The sequence below is a fragment of the Mesoplodon densirostris genome, chromosome 1 (genome assembly GCF_025265405.1).
Source record: "Mesoplodon densirostris isolate mMesDen1 chromosome 1, mMesDen1 primary haplotype, whole genome shotgun sequence".
Taxonomy (NCBI): Eukaryota; Metazoa; Chordata; class Mammalia; order Artiodactyla; family Ziphiidae; genus Mesoplodon; species Mesoplodon densirostris.
The window spans coordinates 114415460-114436416 of NC_082661.1; the positions used below are offsets into that span (position 1 = coordinate 114415460).

At 45.3% G+C, this 20957-nt stretch overlaps 1 protein-coding gene across 3 annotated transcripts in view; it reads left to right on the forward strand.

The window, feature by feature from the left end:
- GPR137B (G protein-coupled receptor 137B) overlaps positions 1-20957 on the forward strand; it is a 55962-nt gene that overhangs the window by 31049 nt on the left and 3956 nt on the right. For 2 of the 3 annotated variants that reach the window (XR_009533353.1, XM_060108179.1), the window contains exons 3-6: positions 4623-4845; positions 7903-8052; positions 10481-10609; positions 19460-19584. Coding sequence is in view for 2 of the 3 variants with exons in the window: in XM_060108179.1 (XP_059964162.1) it covers positions 4623-4845; positions 7903-8052; positions 10481-10609; positions 19460-19584 (627 nt within the window). In the remaining variant the exon portion in view is untranslated. Of the gene's footprint in view, positions 1-4622; positions 4846-7902; positions 8053-10480; positions 10610-19459; positions 19585-20483; positions 20952-20957 lie in introns of those variants that run through there. The other variant, XM_060108169.1, reaches the window with a different exon arrangement.

Sequence of the window (20957 nt, forward strand, 5' to 3'; positions counted from 1 at the left end):
AGGGGACACGGGTTCGTGCCCTGGTCTGGGAAGATCCCACATGCCGCGGAGCGGCTGGGCCCGTGAGCCAGGGCCGCTGAGCCTGCGTGTCCGGAGCCTGTGCTCCGCAGCGGGAGAGGCCACAACTGCAAAAAAAAAAAAAAAAAAAAAAAAGAAGGAAGGGAGGGAGGGAGGGAGGGAGGGAGGAATGGATGGAGACACTCACTGAACTGAGGTCTTTCATGCACCGCATCGGACAGTCTTCTCAAAAGCCTGCTGTTGAACTCAAGAGCTTGTACCTTAAATGTTTATTTAGTACGTATACATACACGTGAGCCAACCCAGAACCTGGCTGGGGGTAGGCAGCAAACGACCTTGGGACACCTGAACCATCAGATGCAATTCTCCAGCTCCGAAGGATGGATCCTACTGTTTCATGAACCTCAGCTACTCTGCTTGGGCGTCGTGGCTAAAGGTGCCCTTGGCCTGTGGATGGCTCCATCACTGAACCGAGCGGTCCCCAAGGAGGTGACTGCTTTTCAAGCACAAGCACGTGGCAGCCAGAGGCCAGGTTCCTAACTCCCCTCTTTGGATGCACCACTGGGAAGCCTCACGTGTCTCCTAGGAGGCGGTGAGCTCTTCTTCCCCGTACTCCTCGGGGTCGGCCCCCTGGAACTTCTCGGCACAGAGCCGACACACGTCCTCCATGGTGACATCAAGCCTCAGGAGGAGGGTCTCTCCCGCGCAGCCACTGTTGACATCTTGGAATGCAGGCCGGAGGTGATTCAGAGCGTCGTCCACTGCGGGGATGGTCCGGTTGGTGAGACGAGTGCTTTTGAACGTGGTCGTACAGGAGCTGTAACTGAGGCCGGAGGAGGGAACGTATTTCCCGAGGAGGAGGGCGCAGAGCAGGAGCCATGGATGCTGTCACCCCGGGGGAAGAAGAGGGGGAAGAGGGACCAGGGGCCTCCAGGGACAGGCTCAGACTGGGGAAGGATGGGGCGAGGGTCACGCCTTTGAGGTCAGCGAGTAGGTGGTGGGAGGACTTGAGGCAGCAGGGGTACCTGCGGAGGAGGTGATGGGGCCGGAGGTGACGCCTTTTTCTAGAAGTTGCTCTTGACGAGGGTGAGGCCTCACCGCTCCCTGGGTGATGTCAGAGGAGAAGCTCAGGGTCCCTTGAATTCTCACGGCGGCTCTTTGAGGCAGGAAGAAAGGGTCAAGCTCCGTTTTACAGAGGAGGACACGGCAGCCCCGAGCAGCCGAGGACCCGCCTGGTGTCGTGGCTCTGTGCCCCAAGCTCTCTGAGTCACGCCCAGCGGATGAGAGCAGAGCTGGGGAGGGTATGGCGGGGAGCGGAGGCTCGGTGGCTGTCGTGTGACCATTCAAGACAGAGAGGGTGGCGGGGGGCACACACCAGCAGTGTGTCTGGGTGGTGAGCTGGGCCTGGTTGGCTTTTGCTTTCCCTGTCCCCAGTGTCCTCTAGGGGTCCTGTATTATTTATTGTAGTAAAGAAAGAGTAGTAAGAATTTATATCCACCATAGTATTTAAAACAATACCCAGGAGGAATCCTCTGGAAAAGCTGAATGTCCAGATGGTGCTTCTTCCGGAGGCTCGTCGCCGTCACGTGGATACAGAGTGTGTGCACACACCACCAAGGGGCTGGGAACGGTAGGGCTGATTCCAGAGGGTTCTGGATGTTTCTAAATTGTGTTCTTCACAAAAGCACAGCAGATAATAATAAAACAATTTAAAAAATAGGGCTTTCGAGGAACCAGAATGCAGATTTTTGGTGACTCCCCATTGGCCCTGCCTTTGTCTCTCTCTCCACGCCCCTGATTTCCCCCATCGCCGTGAGAACATGGTACAGAGCAGATGAGGTGGATTGCAAGGGCCTGGACCAGTGATCACGTCCTATAAAAGAACCTGTCCTTGGCAACTAATTCATGTGCATCCCCCCTGCCCCAAACCTGTTTCTGCGTGAAAAGCTTTGATTGAGTGACTACATGTGAAGATGGATCTCTGAGCCTTCAAAGAGCTGCCCACCGCCAGCCTCACGCAGCACGACTCCAGGGGCGAGGGTCACGCTGGACCTTGCCCTGGGCCGGTGGGTGGCAGCTCTCACCACCCCTGTGCACGTGTCTCATCTCCTTTAATGGCATCACCCTGTGTCCATCCCCACGGTCCCCTGCCCCCCTGCCTCTGGCACGCCTCCCTGCTCAGCTCCCCGGGGCCGTTGTCTGCTGACTGCAGGCTCTTCACCCCTTCCCTGCTCTGCCAGCCCGTCTTAAAGACAGACATGGCCACGTCGGTCACTCCTTTGCTTATCAACCTCGAGTGTTCCCCGGCTGTCCTGCCCACCCTCCGGTCTCTCTCCCACCCCCGTCTGTCTCCCCTGCAGGGCTGGTGCTCAGTGCTACAAACACTCTTCAGCCCAAACCAAGCATACTCTTTCCTGCATTTCTGACTTTGCACTGATGATACTCTGTCTTCCATGTGCTTTGTCCATCCCTCCAGTGTCTTCCTGGCCACCCTGAGCAGGGGACCCGGGCCACCTCTTCTCCATCTTGTTACCTCGGCCCCCCCCCCCCCAGCACAGGGCTCGGGTGGGAAGAACCGCAGTTCTTTCTCTCTAACTTTGAAAGAGACAATCCCCCAAGTTTAGATTGTTTCCACAAGAAGGGCAAGGATCTAGTATCTGCTGCAGTAGCGTGTTTAGGAAAGAAAGGGCAGCCCTCGTTTAGTTAGCTGACGCTTTTTGGATTCAGAGTGCACATCTTCACCTGGCTGACTCCTTCCCTCTCTTCCTCCTTGACATATTTATTGAGCTCCTACGGTATACAGTGTGGATAGAGGGGGTGAAGGAAAGAGCTGAAATCTCGACCCTCTTGGAGCGTACTGCCTGGGTAGAAGCAGCATGTGGTCAGATCACTGTCCATATGCTTCATTATAAACAGGTGATAAGTCTGTGAAGTTCAAGTGCAGGGGACCGGGAAGCGGACCTCAGGGAGACCTGATCGTGTGCATCTAGTGAGGTCTGGGTGTGCAGGAGGTGTCAGGAAAGGCTTCTTGGAAGCAGTGATGTTTGAGCTAAGGTCTGAAGGCTGAGGAGGGGTGGGGTAGGCCAAGTTCCTTTGGTAGAAAAATTACGTGAGAGCCTTTGCCAGTGGATAGTAAATCATTCATTGCAAGACATACAATCCCATTCAGATTAGCTTGGGTAAGTGGGGGTTTATTCCATCACCCTGACATCTGATGGCAGAAAAGCAAACTGCAGCTGCCCCATGGCTGTGCTCCCCCTCCCAGCAGTCAGTGCACCGGCTGCTGTCAGTGGCGTGATGGCTGGAGCTGGGACCAGGACCCAGTCTGTGATGGCTTTGGAAGACACCAACACTACCTTCTAGTTTCAAGCCCGCTTTTAGTTGCTGGTTTTCTGCTTTGGGACTTGCGGACATATTCAACTTAAATGGTCTATTTTTGAGCCAAACCAGTCTGTTTCTTATTTGCCTCTTGAGTGATATTTACCTGAAGTAAACACAATATGGACAGTCCTAGAGGGAAACTTGAACTGATTTCGGTTTTGGTAAATCTGAGAAACCTCTCTCTAGACCTTGCACAGGTCACGTAGGCAGCATGTAGCTCTGAGAAACCACAAGTTAAAAATGGCCAGTGGCATAGCCTGTCCCCTTCCGGCCCGGGGAAAGTGCTGAGGCTGAGGCTTACTCACTGCAGACTGTCCACTAGTGAGTGTTCCCATGCCAAAGGGGGTGCTGCCCAGACTCGATGACTTTGGGGGGTTGGTGGTAAAACCCTTTCTTTTTCGGCTGCGCTGCTTGCAGGATCTTAGTTCCCCTACCAGTGATGGAACCCTGGCCCTCGGCAGTGAAAGCGCAGAGCCCTAACCACTGGACCACCAGGGAATTCCCTGAAATCCTTTTTAAGCATTATCTCACTTGATCTGCAAAAACAGCCAGCAAGGTGGGTATTATTCAGTCTGCTTTTGGATGGTGACACTGAGGCTCACCCAGGGCGATCTTGCCCAGGTTCTCAGAGTGCAGGATGCTTTCCGCTCTCCCCGAAACCCAGCCCTGCCTCAGAGCCCAGCTCTGCTCTCTGCATCCTTGTGAGTAGCGGGTGCATCAGTCCATGTACATACAGCCCCTCTGATCCTTACAACCTCCCAGGGACAGGGGAAGCGGGGCTCAGGTAAAGGACCTTCCTGAGAGCACAGTTTGTAGTTGATTCGTCTTTTAGATTGGGAACCCTCCAAAGACCGAGCTCTTTTTTTTTTTTTTTGATTTTTTAAATTGAAATATAGTTGATGTACAATGTGCCAATCTCAGCTGTACAGCAAAGTGGCTCAGTTATACACATATAGACATTCTTTTCATATTCTTTCCCATTATGGTTTATCACAGGATATTGAATATAGTTCCCTGTGCTCTACAGTAGGACTTTGTTGTTTATCCATTCTAAATGTAATAGTTTGCATCTACCAGCCCCAAACTCTGAGCTCTTAAGTGTTAACTTTGGCATGTTCTGCTTCTAGCATGAAAAAAATCACAGTTTCCTTGTGGATTGATCCAGAATGTACAGGCAGCATGCGTGGAAGGGTGCCTTCAGTCCCTTCTCTGGTCCTTCCCAGGTTACCCCTCTACCTGGCCTCGCTCTTCATCAGCCTCGTTTTCCTGATGGTGAACTTAACCTGTGCAGTGCTGGTGAAGACGGGCACCTGGGAGAGGAAAGGGATCGTCTCCGTGCGTGTGGCCATCAACGACTCGCTCTTCGTGCTGTGTGCCGTCTCCCTGTCCATCTGTCTCTACAAGATCTCCAAGATGTCCTTAGCCAACATTTACTTGGAGTCTAAGGTAAGGTGGACATGTGGTCGAGATCCCGCTGGTTCCCCCTGGTTCTCAAAAGAGTTCCCTGGTTTGCAAACAGAACTCAACCAATGCCTCTCACACCTGACCTCCTGCAAATGATGAGCCGGGTTGTGGTTGCCAAAACAGGGAGCCTTGTAGTTCCTTGAATTTTGTATGTGAGAATAGTTGGCTCTGGGTGGCTTGCGGCGTATGGGGGTGTGCAGAGTTACTGGCAGAGAGCTAAGACTCTGGTTTATGGATACAGCGGTTTAAGTGACATTTTAAAGGACCAGTGGCATTGATTGTGCCACTAATATTAATAGAAACACACACCTAGTGTTCCCTGCGTTCCCGGCACTTTTATAAGCGCTCTGCATGTGGAAACGACCGTAACCCTCACAACTCTATGGGAGTAGGTATCACTCACTTGATAGATAGAGAAACTGAGGCAAAAAGAGGTCAGAGGCTCGCCCCGGGTTACACAGCCAGGAGATGCAGGGCCAAGATTTGGTCTCCGCAGGCTGGCTCCGGGGTCTGGGGTCTCTCCTCTCCATCACCCTGTCGTGGTGCAGGGATACTCAGATCCAGGCTCACCCCTGCCTTGGCTGCGCCCATGAGAGGGTCCCCCTGAAGAGTGGGAACTGCTCCTGGGGTTCAGGACATCAGGCCTCTCATGGTGACAGTTCAGAGATGGAGCCAGACAGGCTGTGCGTTGGGCTGCAGCCCACAGACCTGCAATCCCTGTGTATAACCAGCTTCAAAACCAAAGAAAGAGCCCGGAGTCAGCAACAGAGATATCAGTGGTTTAATAGATGGGGGAGCTTACACGTGTGAAGCAAGGTCCTGGAGAAACACCCCACCGAGTGCAGTGGACGGCAGGCAGGACTTGGTGGTAGTCTTCGCTCCCAGGTCCGGGGAAGGGGAGATAACCAGTTAAGGTGGGGGGATTGACATCTGGTGGGCTCCTTAGTTACCGGGGAAACCAGCAGAGGGGCCCACCCCTCACCGCCCCCTTGATAAGAACAATCACCAGCTGGGCCCTGGGAGCAAGTATGTAGGCAGGTCAGTCCTGTGAGTAGGTGTAGGTGAAGCGGGCCCTGGTCAGGCAGGGGATGGACAGAGGGCAAGAGAACAGCCACCCTGAGTGGGCTGACCGTACACTGGGAGAGGGCAGCTCCTGCCTGTCCTCTTGTTTAGCTGCTGTGCCCCCCACCCTAGAGTTCCTGTCTTCTCCTTTTCTTCCCCCAGAGTTACAAAGAGGGGGGCTTCCCTGGTGGCGCAGTGGTTGAGAGTCCGCCTGCCGATGCAGGGGACACGGGTTCATGCCCCGGTCCGGGAAGATCCCACATGCCGCGGAGCGACTGGGCCCGTGAGCCATGGCCGCTGAGCCTGCGTGTCCGGAGCCTGTGCTCCGCAACGGGAGAGGCCACAACAGTGAGAGGCCCACGTACCGCAAAAAAAAAAAAAAAAATCAAAGAGGGGCAGGTCTGCTGCCTGGAGCAGGGGTTCTGAGGTGCCCTTCACCAGCCTGGTCCCCGACTCTCCCTCACTGAGAAGTCTGGTGACGAGTGGAGGTCAGGAGAGACGCCCTGGGCTCTGGCTGGCCACGGGACCCCAGGCCCACCAGCCTGTCGCCCCACGGAGCCTGGGTTTTCTCACGTGTAAAGCAGTTGAGTGATTTCACAGCTCCTCTGCTTCGGAAATTCAGTGACGCTGTGCCCCGGGGCACCCCCCTGCCTTCCTTGCCTCGCAGCCCATGTGGCTGTAACATCTTTGGTCTGAAGACTTGAGCAGCCGTGCCTTCCACGATCCTGTGTCTTCAGGAGTGATCAGTAGATTAAAGTCTGCGCCTCCAACTTCAAAAATACAAAGGCTTCATCAGGGCGTCCTGTGATGTGACTGAACTCTTGCAGAATCCCAGAAGTTATTGTGGCAGCATCGGTTTTTGATTGAGAAATGTCGGCAAATTTTAGACGTAACTGCTTGACTTTATTATTTATAGTGTCTCGTGTATAAGGGCTAGCGATGGCTTTTTTTTTTTTTTTTTTTTTTTTTTGCGGTACGCGGGCCTCATCACTCTTGTGGCTTCTCCCGTTGCAGAGCACAGGCTCCGGACGCACAGGCTCAGCGGCCATGGCTCACGGGCCCAGCCGCTCCGCGGCATGTGGGATCTTCCCGGACCGGGGCACGAACCCATATCCCCTGCATCGGCAGGCGGACTCTTAACCACTGCGCCACCAGGGAGGCCCTAGCGATGGCTTTTTAAAGACAGGATTGTGATTTTTATAGGAGGGGTCACGTTTTAGATTGTCAAAGTACTGTTTAGATGACCCCTATGGCAAACAAGCTAATAAACTACCACTGGCAAAATAAAACACTAGCTTAGATTTAGTTAATGACTTTCAAATACAAAACTCAAAAATCGATTTCAGGTTTTTAGTTAACCGTTTCTAGCCAGGGGTCATCTAACTGACTTTGGAAATTGATAGCTTCGTAAATGGGGGCACAGATGACCCATTTTCACAGAATTGCAAGCCCTGAGTCACATGGAGACCCCAGCACTCCCGCCTAGAAGATGCTGGGTCTTGAGGAAGTGCTCACCGCCCAGAGCCACTGTCCACAGCAGCGCTGTCTGCCAGCCTCCATCCCTCTGAGGTTGTTTTGTTGTCCTCAAGCCAGGGGCTGGGCGCTGGGCTCATAAGCTGAGAGGGTCCTTGGAGCTGAGCCAGCGGCGTTTAGAGATTTAACCAAATAAGCCATCTGACTTTCTTGTTCTTCTAAACCTAGGCCTTAGGCAAATGGCTCCTATTTTCAGGCATCTCCAGATCAAGTCCCAGGTTTTGAAGCATCTCTACGAAGATAGTTTGAAGTTTGGGATGGGTGTGGCGTGAGGTGAGGTTTGCAGTTGGGTTTAAGGTCTGAGGGTGGAGGAGAAGCTCGGAGGAGACGGCAGTGCCTCTGAGATCGAAGCTTTAGCAGGTCCGAACACAGCCCGTGTTCTGGGAGGGGGCTGGGGTCCTGGGCCCGGAACGGGCGCCCCCCTCATGGCTCCTCCTCTTCCAGGGCTCCTCCGTGTGTCAGGTGACTGCCGTCGGTGTGACCGTCATCCTGCTCTACGCCTCCCGAGCCTGCTACAACCTGTTCATCCTGTCGTTTTCTCAGAGCAAGAATGTCCATTCCTTTGATTACGACTGGTACAATGTGTCAGACCAGGTCAGTGGGCACCGACGAAGGCCACCTGATTGGTGGCTCTTTGCTTTGCAGCATCCCACGTGGCAGAGAGGTGTACGCTCCTTGATTCTGCTGCTAAATAGCTGGGTGACCTTGAGTCACTTACCTGGGTGGTGTCTGCACCCTTACCTGTAAAGTGGGATCATAGTTCCTGCCTTGTTCCAGCTCACGTCTTCTGAGAAAACTAGGAAACACACACACACACACACACACACACACACACACACACACACACACACACTTCCTTCTCCTTTCTACTTTCTGGGGCTTTTGTCAAGCAGTACTTAAATTTTTTAAGTGCTTTCATATAAATGTAATATGATGTTATTAAAGGGTGAAATTTGCAAAGGTAAAAACAAATTGTATCCAGGTTTCAGAAAATACATAAAATTATGAAGTTTTTTTTAGTGGAGCATGTAAACTAATAGCATTTGAGGAAATCTAGACAAAAGAATATTAAGGTGTTAGTAAGAGCCCATTTTATATCTCAATATGAAACTCTTTCTTTTTTTATATTGTATTCTAGAAATTCATAAATTATAAAACAAATGAACAGAGGTAGTGAAATATAATATGGCATCCATCTTCACAAAAGCTCAACATAAAAAAGAATGAGAATTAGTGTTCTCTCATTTGAGAAATATCGATTCTTTGTCTCCAGCCCTGGGCAAAGTGCTGGGGATACAAAAAAGAACAGACCTAAGGCTCCCAGTAGGAGTTTGTGTCTGCTGAGGAAAAGAGCCACACAGATAAGCCATTACAATAAAGAAATAGAAACGTCTGTAGTAGGAGTCTCTTGGATTGAATGGCAAACGCTCCTGAGATTTTCCTGGAAAAACACTGAATACCCAACTCTAGACAAATCCACTTCTAAAATCCCAAGTGCTCAAACCTTGCACTGAATTGCACTGAATTGTGACTCTGGAGGAAAGAATAAAGTGACCATGATAAGTTAAAACTGTGAGGACACGATGAAATCCAGGAGAGGCACATGCAAGATGTTATAATTAGAAAGGATAAAAACCACCACAATAACCACCGCCGGCCTCACCCAGACGAACAGCACAAATACAGGATGGGGGGAAGGTGGGCAAAGCACTGCTGAAGCTCTGTCCTGTTGTGAAAAATCAAACACATAAAGATCTAAACGTTCAACAACGATCAACTAGAAACTTACTCATAATACATAGAGGATTTTTATTGTGGTAAAATATACAATACAGTCGACCGTTTTAATCATTTGTAAGTGTCCAGTTCAGAGGCATTCAGTACCTTGACACTGTTGTGCAGCCATCACCACCATCCATCTCCAGAACTTCTTCATCTTCCCAAATGGAGACTCTGTCCCCATTAAACAACAGAGATTTGGTTTTAAAACAAAATAATTATTTCAACGTTTCTTTCAATTAAGAGCTTATAGTTATAACGAACTTAAAATATCACAATTTAAAAAATTCTGTTTTTTGGGGGATATCTATTTATTTATACATATCTAGATCTATGTGTTGCAACCAAAATAATCTAGGAGCAAGCCAAACAGACGGCCCCAAGTTGCGGGTTATTTATGTAGAATGGAAGAAGCACACACACAACACACTTTGGAGACATGTAAGTAGAATTTGAGATGCAGAGTGTGAGAGTAATCTTTCCGAAGAAGAGCACGATTGGTTTCGGCTACTGTACTTTACACACGATATAGTAGGGAAGGCAAAAGGATTCTGCAGGGGATTGGCCCTTTATGGTTTGATGTTGGTGCAGTCTTCCTTTGAGATGATGGCCTTTCTGATCGACTTGCCCAGAAACAACCTCACACACCTTCCCTCTGCCCTACAGAGAGGAGAGCACTGCTACGCCACGTCCACTCAGCCATCTCACGGGTCTGGCACGTAACCATCCTGGACTCAGAGAATTTTTTTCTAGACAATCTAGCCTGCAGTAAAGCTTTAAAGGGTAAATCATAGGATGTGGTTAATGTGAAGAGAAGTTTAAAAACTGACACGTTTATCCCAAGGATGAGACCAAGGGTAACACATGATACACTGCTCTTAAGAACCGGGAGAAGGCAACAGAACATTCTCATTACTCAGCTGTTGAAGAAAAAATCAGCTTAGAGACTTAATTTGGATGTAAGGAAGATTCTTCGAGGGTGAAGGAATAAAACCTCAGAGATTGGCAGTATCTGTCTTTGAATATTTTGAAGAAGATAATTATCTATCCTGTCTGGTTTAAATAACTCCCCACCTGAGGTCTGGACCATTAGTAGTATCTGATATCAACATGCACATTTTGGGGGGAAAGAATTACACTGTATTAGATTTATTAGTCTCTGTCATGTTAGAAAGAATCAAATCAAACTTATTTCCTCTGCCCTCAACCTAGTGACTCTCTTATTTTCTTCTCTTTTCAACAGGCAGACTTGAAGAATCAGCTGGGAGATGCCGGATACATAGTATTCGGAGTGGTCCTCTTTGTGTGGGAACTCTTACCTACCACCTTAGTAGTCTACTTCTTTCGAGTTAGAAATTCTGCGAAGGACCTTGTAAGTAAACCACTTTGTATTTGCAGAAGACATCTCCTAATTCTAATCACAAAGCATACAGTTGGAATTTTTTCTTAGATTTTTCAATAGAGAGCCTCTTCCATCCTATTCTGATATGAAAAGTTCCTTGTCTATTTAATTGAGACTTTCTTTTCCCTTAATTATCTTTTGAGGGAAATTTGTTTTTCAGTTTAGCTTTATTTTACAAAAAAAAAAAAATTAAGTTGCATCTTGAGGCCTGGAGATAGTGATTAACTTTTTTTTCCTAATGAAACAGCCACCTCACTAGTATTTGAGCCTTGACTTGCTGTGAACCAAACATAGAAGCTTTATTTTAGCAAAGGAAATAGAGAATGGTAATTCAGCTCTTCACCCCTGTGTTGTGCTGGATGGTGATTAGGGGGTGGAGTGATAGGGAGATACAACCTTATTGTGAAGAATGCTAAAGTCACTCCCCCAATTTGGTCACGTTTCTGCTCAACCAGCTTCATATAAATGTCTTTATGGGGGTGGGATAGAAAATGCCAAACCCAGTAGAGTGGGGAGGCTCCTGGAAGCTTTGCTCCCTGAATTATCCCATCCATAGGAACCAGTGGTAGGATTTTGAATCACTCATCTGTGAAGCCCACAGGAAAGTATACTGAACGGTTTTTGCCCAATGGAAGCAAAGTGTGGGTGGCAGGGAAAGCATAGATACAGTAACCTGTTTTGTGTTTTATCTTGTCTTTTGTTTTGTTTTCTTATTCATCTCTGGATAGTCACTAGTGAGCCAGGAATAGGAAAAAAAAAAAAAAAGTAATACTGGAGCAGGGTGGGTAGTGGAGAAGCACAGCCTGACCAATGGGCCCTTGAAGACAGAGTGTGTGGGCACTGTTTTCTAGATCTGAGAGTCAGTTTCCTCGCCTTTTATTATTTTTAGCTTCAGGACAGCAGTTCTGTGCTCTGTCTGACCTTTACCGGCATTGGGAACACCTGGAGGCTTCTGTAAAGTCAGACCCAAATGCTTCCCCATCAGTGGCAGAGAAACATGGGGAAGGTGGGCAGGGGACCCCAGGCCAGAGTCTAGTGCCTTGTTTTCTTTCCTTCTCTGAAGACAGACAGTTGAAGCTTTCTGGAAAGAGCCTCTTAACAAATATCCCTGTGCTCACTGTGCTTCTCCTCGGCTCCATGGGCCTTCTCACCACTTCCTAGTGTGACAGAGGCTTAGGAACTACACTCCCTAAACCCAAGGCAGCCTGAAGGAGAGAGTGCACATCTGAGTCCTAAGGGGTGAAAGACTGTCATTCAAAGTACAATTTTTTTTTCTCTTGATATTTAATGTTCTTTCCATCACATCTCTGTTGATTAAAATGAAAGAAAAAAAAAAAGAAATAGTATAAAGAATCATCCTGGTTGAGTTTCAAAGTACTATTTTATTAAGTGAATACAGAATAATAGGGATAGTCTCATTTGTACTCTTACGTCTCATTGTCCAGGGAAACATGTCAGCCTTAACATACTCTCTGTGTATGTGTATAGAGTTACTTGGCTATTGTGTTTGAATATATTTACTGTTTAGGGTATTATCTGGAGCAGTGGTTCCCAAACTTTTTGGCGTCAGGACACTTTACACTGATACATTATTATTTGTTTTGTTTGTTTTTATTGAGATATAATTGATATAACATTATATTTGTTTTAGGTTTACAGTATAACAATTTGATATTTATATATATTGCAAAATGATCACCACAATACGTCCAACTAATGTGTCACCACACATAGCTTATTAATTTTTTTTCTTGCAGTAGGAACTTTCAAGATCCATTCTTTTTTTTTTTTTTTTGCGGTACGTGGGCCTCTCACTGCTGTGGCCTCTCCTGTTGCGGAGCACAGGCTCCAGACATGCAGGCTCAGCGGCCATGGCTCACGGTCCCAGCCGCTCCGTGGTATGTGGGATCTTCCCAGATCGGGGCACGAACTCGTGTCCCCTGCATTGGCAGGTGGACTCTCAACCACTGTGCCACCAGGGAAGCCCCAAGATCCATTCTTATAACTAATTTCAAATATGCAATACAGTATTAACTATAGTCACCATGTGGTACATGGATCCCCATGTATTCATTTTATAACTGGAAGTTTGTATCTTTTGACTTTCTTCACCCATTTCACCCACCTCCAACCTCAGGCAACCACCAGTCTGTTTTCTATATTTGTGAGCTTGGGGTTTGTTTGTTTTTAGATTCCACATATAAGTGAGATCATATGGTATTTACCTTTTTCTTTTTGCCTTTTTTTAGTTGACTTATTTCATAACATAATGCCCTCAAGGTCCAACTATATTTTTGCAAATGGCGAGATTTCATTCTTTTTTTTAAAAAAAACTTTATTGAAGTATAGTTGATTTAAAATGTTGTGTTAATTTCTGCTGTATAGCAGTGACTCAGTTATTCATATATGTATTCTTTTTCATATTCTTTTCCATTATGGTTTATCAGGAGATTTCATTCTTTTTATGGCTGAATATTTCTAGTGTGTGTGTATCACATTTTCTTTATCCATCCATGCATTGGTGGACACTTGGGTTGTTCCTACATCTTGGCTATTGTAAATAATGCTGCAGTGAACATGGGGGTATATGTATCTTTTTGAATTAGTGTTTTTGTTTTCTTCAGATAAATATGCAAGAGAGAAATTGCTGGATTGTGGTAGTTCTGTTTTTAATTTTTTGAGGAACCTCCATAGTGGCTGCACCGATTTACATTCCCACCAGCAGTGCACATGTATTCAAGGATTCCCTTTCCTCCACATCCTCACCAACACTTATCTTTTTTTTGTTTTTTGATTATAGCCATTCTGACAGATATGCAATGATACTGGTTGTGGTTTTGATTTTTATTTCCCTGATCATTAATGACATTGAGCATCTTTTCATGTAACCAGTTGGCCATCTTCTTTGGAAAAATGTTCAGATGCTCTGCCCATTTTAAAATCAGGTTGTGGTGTTTTGTTTTTGTTTTGCTATTGAGTTGTATGAGTTCTTTATATATTTTGTATATCAACCCCTTATCAGATCTAGGATTTGCCAATATTTTCTACCATTCAGTAGGTTGCCTTTTCATTTTGTTGATGGTTTCCTCTGGTGTGCAGAAGCTTTTTAGTTTCATGTAGTCCCAGTTGTATATTTTTGCTTTTGTTTCCTTTGCTTTTGGAGTCAGATCCAAAAATTGTCAAGACTGATGTCAAGGACGTTATTGCCTATGTTTTTTCTAGGAGTTCTGTGATTTCAAGTCTTTCATCCCTTTTTAAAAAAATATTTATTTATTTTTGGCTGTGTTGGGTCTTCATTGCTGCGCGTGGGCTTTCTCTAGTTGAGGTAAGCGGGGGCTACTCTTTGTTGCGGTGCACGGGCTTCTCATTGCAGTGGCTTCTCTTGTGGCGGAGCACGGGCTCTAGGTGCATGGGCTTCAGTAGTTGTGGCGCACAGGCTCAGTAGTTGTGGCGCACGGGCTTAGTTGCTCTGCGGTATCTTTCCGGACCAGGGCTCGAACCCGTGTCCCCTGCGTTGGCAGGCGGATTCTTAACCACTGCACCACCAGGGAAGTCCCCTTCATCCCTTTTGAGTTAATTTTTGTGCATGGTGTAAGATAGTGGTCCAGTTTTCCCAGCACCACTTATTTAAGAGACTGTGCTTTCCCCATTGTATGTTCTTGGCTGCTTTGTTGTAAATTAATTGACCATATATTCTTAGGTTTCTTTCTGGGCTCTCTATACTGTTCTATTGATCTGTTTCTATGCCAATATCTTACTGTTTGATATACCTTCATAATATAGTTTGAAATCAGGGGACGTGATGCTGCTGGCTTTGTTCTTTTTGCTCAAGGTTGCTTTGGCTATTTGGGGTTACATTGATAAATTGAGGACTCCAAAAAGTTTGTTTGGAGGTGTGTATGTGTGTGAGAAAAATTTTGAATGCTCATTTATTAATTCATTGTAAATAATAAACCTATAACGTTACCATACAATTTTTTTATGAAAAAGAACTATATTTTCCGAAACAAATTAGTGAGAAGAGTAGCATTGTTTTAAAATTCTGTGACTCTTTTTAATGTCTGGGTTAATAGAAGACAGCTGGATTCTCATATCTGCTGCTGCATTCAGTCTGTAGTGATACGTTGTTTTGGTCGAAGTATATGAAGAAGATCCAGCTTCACAGAGATACACAGTTGCAAAAATGAGTATTTTAATAGCTTTTTTATTAGCATAATTGTGAATATTCTTTAACTTACACTCAAACTCAACAAGTTGTGATTTCTTAAAAGATAGCTGCAATATGGAATCTAAAACCATATCAGTGAACTTTAAAGGTTGTTATACATTAACATCCATTGGCTTACCTTGCACTTTGAATGGATCTTTTACCAATGCATGGTTTTGTATTTAATACCATGTGTTGGTCATTTGGAAAATTCTCGTTTATTGAGTTATACAGATCTTCCAAAAGTTAAGTTTTTATTATACAATGTCAAAAAATATATATATCATTCGTTAATATTACCACTGATCATCAGAAAAATCTTTAAATATTGGGAAGCTGCCAAGCTCACGGTGGGGAATACAAGTTTTCCAAAGCTTTAATTTTTGCTTCAATGCTCAAATTTGATCAGTGGCAACAAATACTGTCATATGTTTTCCTTGAATTGACAGCTCAGTTCATTCACTTTTGAGACAATGTCTGCCAGATGCCCACATCTGAAAAACCATGGTTGTCATGACTTTTCAAGTTGCATGAAGGAAGTAGCTACAGCTCAGAGTTGTACAGGTTCTTTTCCTTATAATAAAATGGGTCAGTTTTTCCTGCTTCATTAAGACCTTCTTAAGTGAACCTTTTTCTAACTGTGACTGTGCAGTTGGTGCCACTGCTTTGAAATCTGCTAAAGCACCAGCAGGTTTACTGCTTTTGTACCATTGGTGCCAATGTGAACACAATGGAAAAGGCAAATAGAATCTTAATATGCTAATTATGTAAATAGGTATGACCCTGTCAATTCTTGAAAGCATCTCGGGGGGCCTCCAGCAGTCCGTGGACCACACTGATAACTGCTCATCTACAGTAGCATGTTAGCGAATTAAAATGATTCTTTATGCCCTAAAGGACTTTATCTCCTAATGCATCCTGAGGGAGTGAATTCATGATACAAAATCATAAATTGAAAACCCTTTCCCATTTTTATATCATACTCAGGAAGTTAAGTCTCATTAGCAGGTGTTGAGTGTCATATCTGGCTTGGTGAAGCACCAGTGTTCATAAAATACCCTTGGGCAAGGCAACCAGGGTTAATGCCATTATTATATACAGAACTTGCTAAAAATAGCTAACAGTTATATAGCATTTATAGATGCTAGGCACTGTTCTAAGCACTTTAAATATATTAAATTCTTTAATCCTCACAATAGCTCTGTGAGGTAAAATCTAGTATTATACTCATTTTGAGATGAGGAAACTCGGGCTCAAGATCCCCATGGCTAGTAGGAGGCAGAGCTGGGATTCAAACCAAGGCAGCCTGGCTCCTAAGTCCATGATTTTATTTTATTTTTCTTTTGTTTCTTTTTGTGACTTGTTTATTTCACTTAACATACTAAGTCCATGATTTTAATTCTGTGCTGCACTGTGGCTTTACTTGGCATAATAACATTTGGAGAAGAAATTAAATTCCTAATGACTCAATAATCTATTACTATCTGTAACTTCTGTAATTGCTTGGAGAAAAAGGTCAAATATTCTTTTGGGAGGAGATTTATAATTTAACTCATACTCTTTGACTTTAAAAAAGCACATACTGCAGGTAGGGCGTTTTAAAAAAAGTTAACTACCATTTGTATCCAAAATACAGTTGGTATAAACCAGCCTCTACACTTGGCGTCGTCACTAGAGCTGGTGTAACATTATACTCGATGTGTGGCTCTTTGCCATTCACGTCAGAATCCTGAGGGGTGCTTGGTGTAAGTACTGATGCTTAGGCCATGTTCTGGACCCAGTTCAGAATCTCTGGGATAGGTTCTGGAAATCCACATTTTAAATAATTTATTAAGTACCCAAGTGATATGAATGCACTGTAAAGTTTGAGAATCTCTCTCCATTTCATATATATATATATATATTTTTAAATAGCTTTATTGAGATATAATTCCCATACCAAACACTTCACCCATTTCACGTGTATAATTCAGTGGTTTTTGGTATATTCAGGTATGTGCAATCATCACCACAGTTTTTAGAACATTTTTATCACCTCAGAAAGAAACTTCATACTCTTATCTATCACTCCCCATCCCCCTGCCCCAAAGCGACTACTAATCTACTTTCTGTGAATATAGATTTCCCTATTCTGAACTTTGATATGAATGGGATCATACAGTATGCCATTTTCTGTCACCGGCTTCTTCTACTTAGCATAATGTTTTCAAGGTTCATCCAAATTGTAGTATGTATTAGTACTTCGTTCCTTTTAATGGCCAGTTAATATTTCTTTGCATGGATGTGCCACATCTTGTTTATCCATCCACTGATGGATATTCGGGTTGTTTACGTCTTTTGGCTACTTATGAATAATGCTGCTATGAACATTCATGTACAAGTTTCTGTACATATGTCTTCATGTCTCTTGGGTATATATCTAGGAGTGCAGTTGCTGGGTCATTTGGTAACTCTAGGTTTAACTTTTTGAGAAACTGACAGACCGCTTCCCACAGGGAGTGCACCATTCCGCATTCCCAGTAGTCATCCTCCCCAGCACTTGCTGTTATCTAACTTTTTGATTCAGGATGCCCTGATAGAGATCTCATTGTGGCTTTTGATTTGTATTTCCCTGATGACTAATGATGTCAAGCATTTTTTATGTACTTATGGGCCATTTGTGTATCTTCCTTGGAAAAATGTCTATTCAGATCTTTTGCCCACTTAAAAAAAAAATTTATATTTTTCTTTGGCTGCAGTGCGTGGCTTGCGGGATCTTCGTTCCCCAACCAGGGATTGAACCTGGATGCTTAGAAGTGAGCGCAGAGTCCTAACCACTGGACCACCAGGGAATTCCCTGCCCACTTTTTTTTTTTTTTTTTTTTTTTTTTTTTGCGGTATGTGGGCCTCTCACTGTTGTGGCCTCTCCTGTTGTGGAGCACAGGCTCCGGACGCACAGGCTCAACGGCCATGGCTCACGGGCCCAGCCACTCCGCGGCATGTGGGATCTTCCCAGACCGGGGCACGAACCCGTGTCCCCTGCATCGGCAGGCGGACTCTCAACCACTGTGCCACCAGGGAAGCCCCCTGCCCACTTTTGAGTTGTCTTTTTACCATTGAGTTATGAGTCCTTTATATATTTTAGATATAAGTCCCTTGTAAAGATATATGATTTGCAAATATTTTCTCATTCTGTGGCTGTCTTTTCATTTGATGGTATCTTTTGACGGAAAAATGTTTTTAATTTTGAAGTCCAGTTTATCTGTTTTTTTGGTTTGTTGCTCATGTTTTTGGTGTCATAGCTAAGAATCCTCTGCTAAATTGTAGGTCATGAAGATTTGCCCCTATATTTTCTTCTAAGAGTTTTATAATTTTTACTCTTTCGTTTAGGTCTTTGATCCATTTTGAGTTACTTTTTGTATATGTGTGAGGTAAGGGTCCAACTTCATTCTTTCTTTAGACATTCTTGAACTTCTATAAATAGTAAATTTGAAGGTGTCCCACCTTGTATAAGTTCCGCTTTGCTTCCTGTGTTTGGCTAGAAGAGTCTTAGAAAAGCAGAAATTCACGTATAGATATCCGTCCTATAATAACCTTTTTTCATACTCTGTTGGTTAACTTTTTTTTTTTTTTTTTTGCGGTATGCGGGCCTCTCACTGTTGTGGCCTCCCCCGTTGCGGAGCACAGGCTCCGGACGCGCAGGCTCCGGACGCGCAGGCTCAGCGGCCATGGCTCACGGGCCCAGCCGCTCCGCGGCATATGGGATCCTCCCAGACCGGGGCACGAACCCGTATCCCCTGCATCGGCAGGCGGACTCTCAACCACTTGCGCCACCAGGGAGGCCCTGGTTAACTTTTAAATAGACCACTAGGGACTTCCCTGATGGTCCAGTGGTTAAGACTCCGTGCTTCCACTGAAGGGAGTGCGGGTTCAGTTCCTGATCGGGGAACTAAGATCTCACATGCTGCACCGTGTGGCCAAAAAAAAAAAAAAAAGACCACTAATGATATGTACAAAGATGTCAAACAAACATGGGATTTTATGCCAGGTTGAATCCACAAATGTGGAATCCGCATATACAGAGGACTGACTGTACTATATCATTTTATATAAGGGACTTGAGCATCCTTGGATTTTGGTATCTGGGGGGTGGTCCTAGAACCAGTCCCCTGTGGACAACTGTAATTTTTTTTGAGAGGTGAACTCAGCCTGGGGACAGAAACAGGAGGGGCAGATTATAGAAACTGGATAAGAGACTCTCTCAAAATTTCATCATTTCATTATTTTAATTTGTTGTGAATGCCCACATCATTATACAGGTTTATATCTAATTTGGGACTGTCTAGTTTGGCTGATTTGGGTATTGTCTGATTTTTCTGTAAGAGATTAAAACGGTGATAATTCACTGCTGCAAGCAGAACTCTGAAAGAAGATTTTGTCCATACTGATAAGAGAAAAAGTTAATACATCTTAAATTAAAAAGTAACTGAAATGAACACTCCAGCTGAACAAGTGCCTCCATCCAGGTGGATAGAGCATCTTTAGTCTCTTGCAAGAAAGAGATGTTATTTATCATTGCCTCAAGCAAGGCACAGTGTCTGAAAATACACTGAACCATTACACTGTCTTTCTAGACCAACCCTGGAATGGTCCCCAGCCATGGATTTGGTCCCAGATCTTATTTCTTTGACAACCCTCGAAGATATGACAGTGATGATGACCTTGCCTGGAACATTGCCCCTCAGGGACTTCAGGGAAGGTAAGACCTTAGTTCATGCTGGAGGGGCGTGGTTAGGAGGCTGAGGGCTGAGCCAATGAAATGGGTTCAAACTAAACGGAAATGCCTGCATAAAACTCCGGAGCTGGAGGTAGGGTGAGGCCAACAGAAAAAGGAGGGGAAGCATCTGAGTAGTAAGACTAACTGCAACCAGAGTCGAAACCCACCTCCTGAGATCATGCGCTTCATGACCTCTGCCAAGGCCACGGTCACAGTCTGCAAACAGGAGGTGGGGTAGCTACTGGATTCCCTTCCCACTCCTCAGCCCAGGGACGCTTCAGCCACACTGCACTTCTCAGCGATCATCCTGTCCCCTCTCTCGACCTGTGAATCTGGGACTTCAAGGCCAGCAGGGGCGAGAGGGGCAGAAAGGGCTGACCTAGTGCTTGCCAGGCTCCTCTCTTCACTCTGCCCGTCCTCCCAGGACCCCTGGACTGTTCCTGTGAAAGGGTAGCTTCAGGCTGAGTGTTTTTTAGAAGTGAAAGCTTATCTTATGAAATCCTTTGTGAATTTAAAGACCTACCGTTAACATATTAAGGTAAATTCTTTCTCCCCCTGGGGCAAAATGATGAAGATATGCTTGCTTTCTGCTCTTTATTACTACAGTAAAATCCTTAGAAAACCTTAAAAGAGGTCTGAAAGGAGTCCTTGTTATAGGGTCAGAAAACGCTGGGAGAATACCTTGCTTTCTCAGTGGATCAGGGAGCAGAGAAATCCTGGTCAGATGACAGAAGAAAAGATGATAGTGCTGGGGGAAAAAGAGCGCAGAGCAGTCCACCCAGCCGGCAGCTGTAAAGAACACAGATACTGGGAAAGGAGTCAGTGAACTCCAGGTCAAAAGGCGTCCCATCTCTCTTCCCTAAAACTGTTCTCTTCTCCAGTCCCCACGGCATTGCCTGTTCGCCATGTATGTCCCTCTGTAACCTGCTGGAGCAGCCCTAACCTCTCATGTGCTGGAAGAGACACAGCTGAGGGCGCCCTCACTGCCTCTGTGGAAGAAGAAAAGATCCCCTTTCCATTACACAGAGGAAAATAATGATGATAAAACAACAATAATGTACATTATTGAGAGCTAACTGTATAGTAAGATTCTGTTATAAACATTTTACAGGTATTAACTCACAAAAGCCCAATAAGGTAGTTACCAATATTACTCCCATTCTAGCAGATAATAAAATTGAGGCACAGAAAAAAAATTTTTTTAAATCGAGGCACAGAAGTTATTTGTCCAAAGACACACAGGTAGGATGGACCTAGAGTCTGACATACAGAGTGAAGTAAGTCAGAAAGAGAAAAACAGATACCGTATGCTAACACATATATATGGAATCTAAGGGGAAAAAAAAAGTCATGAA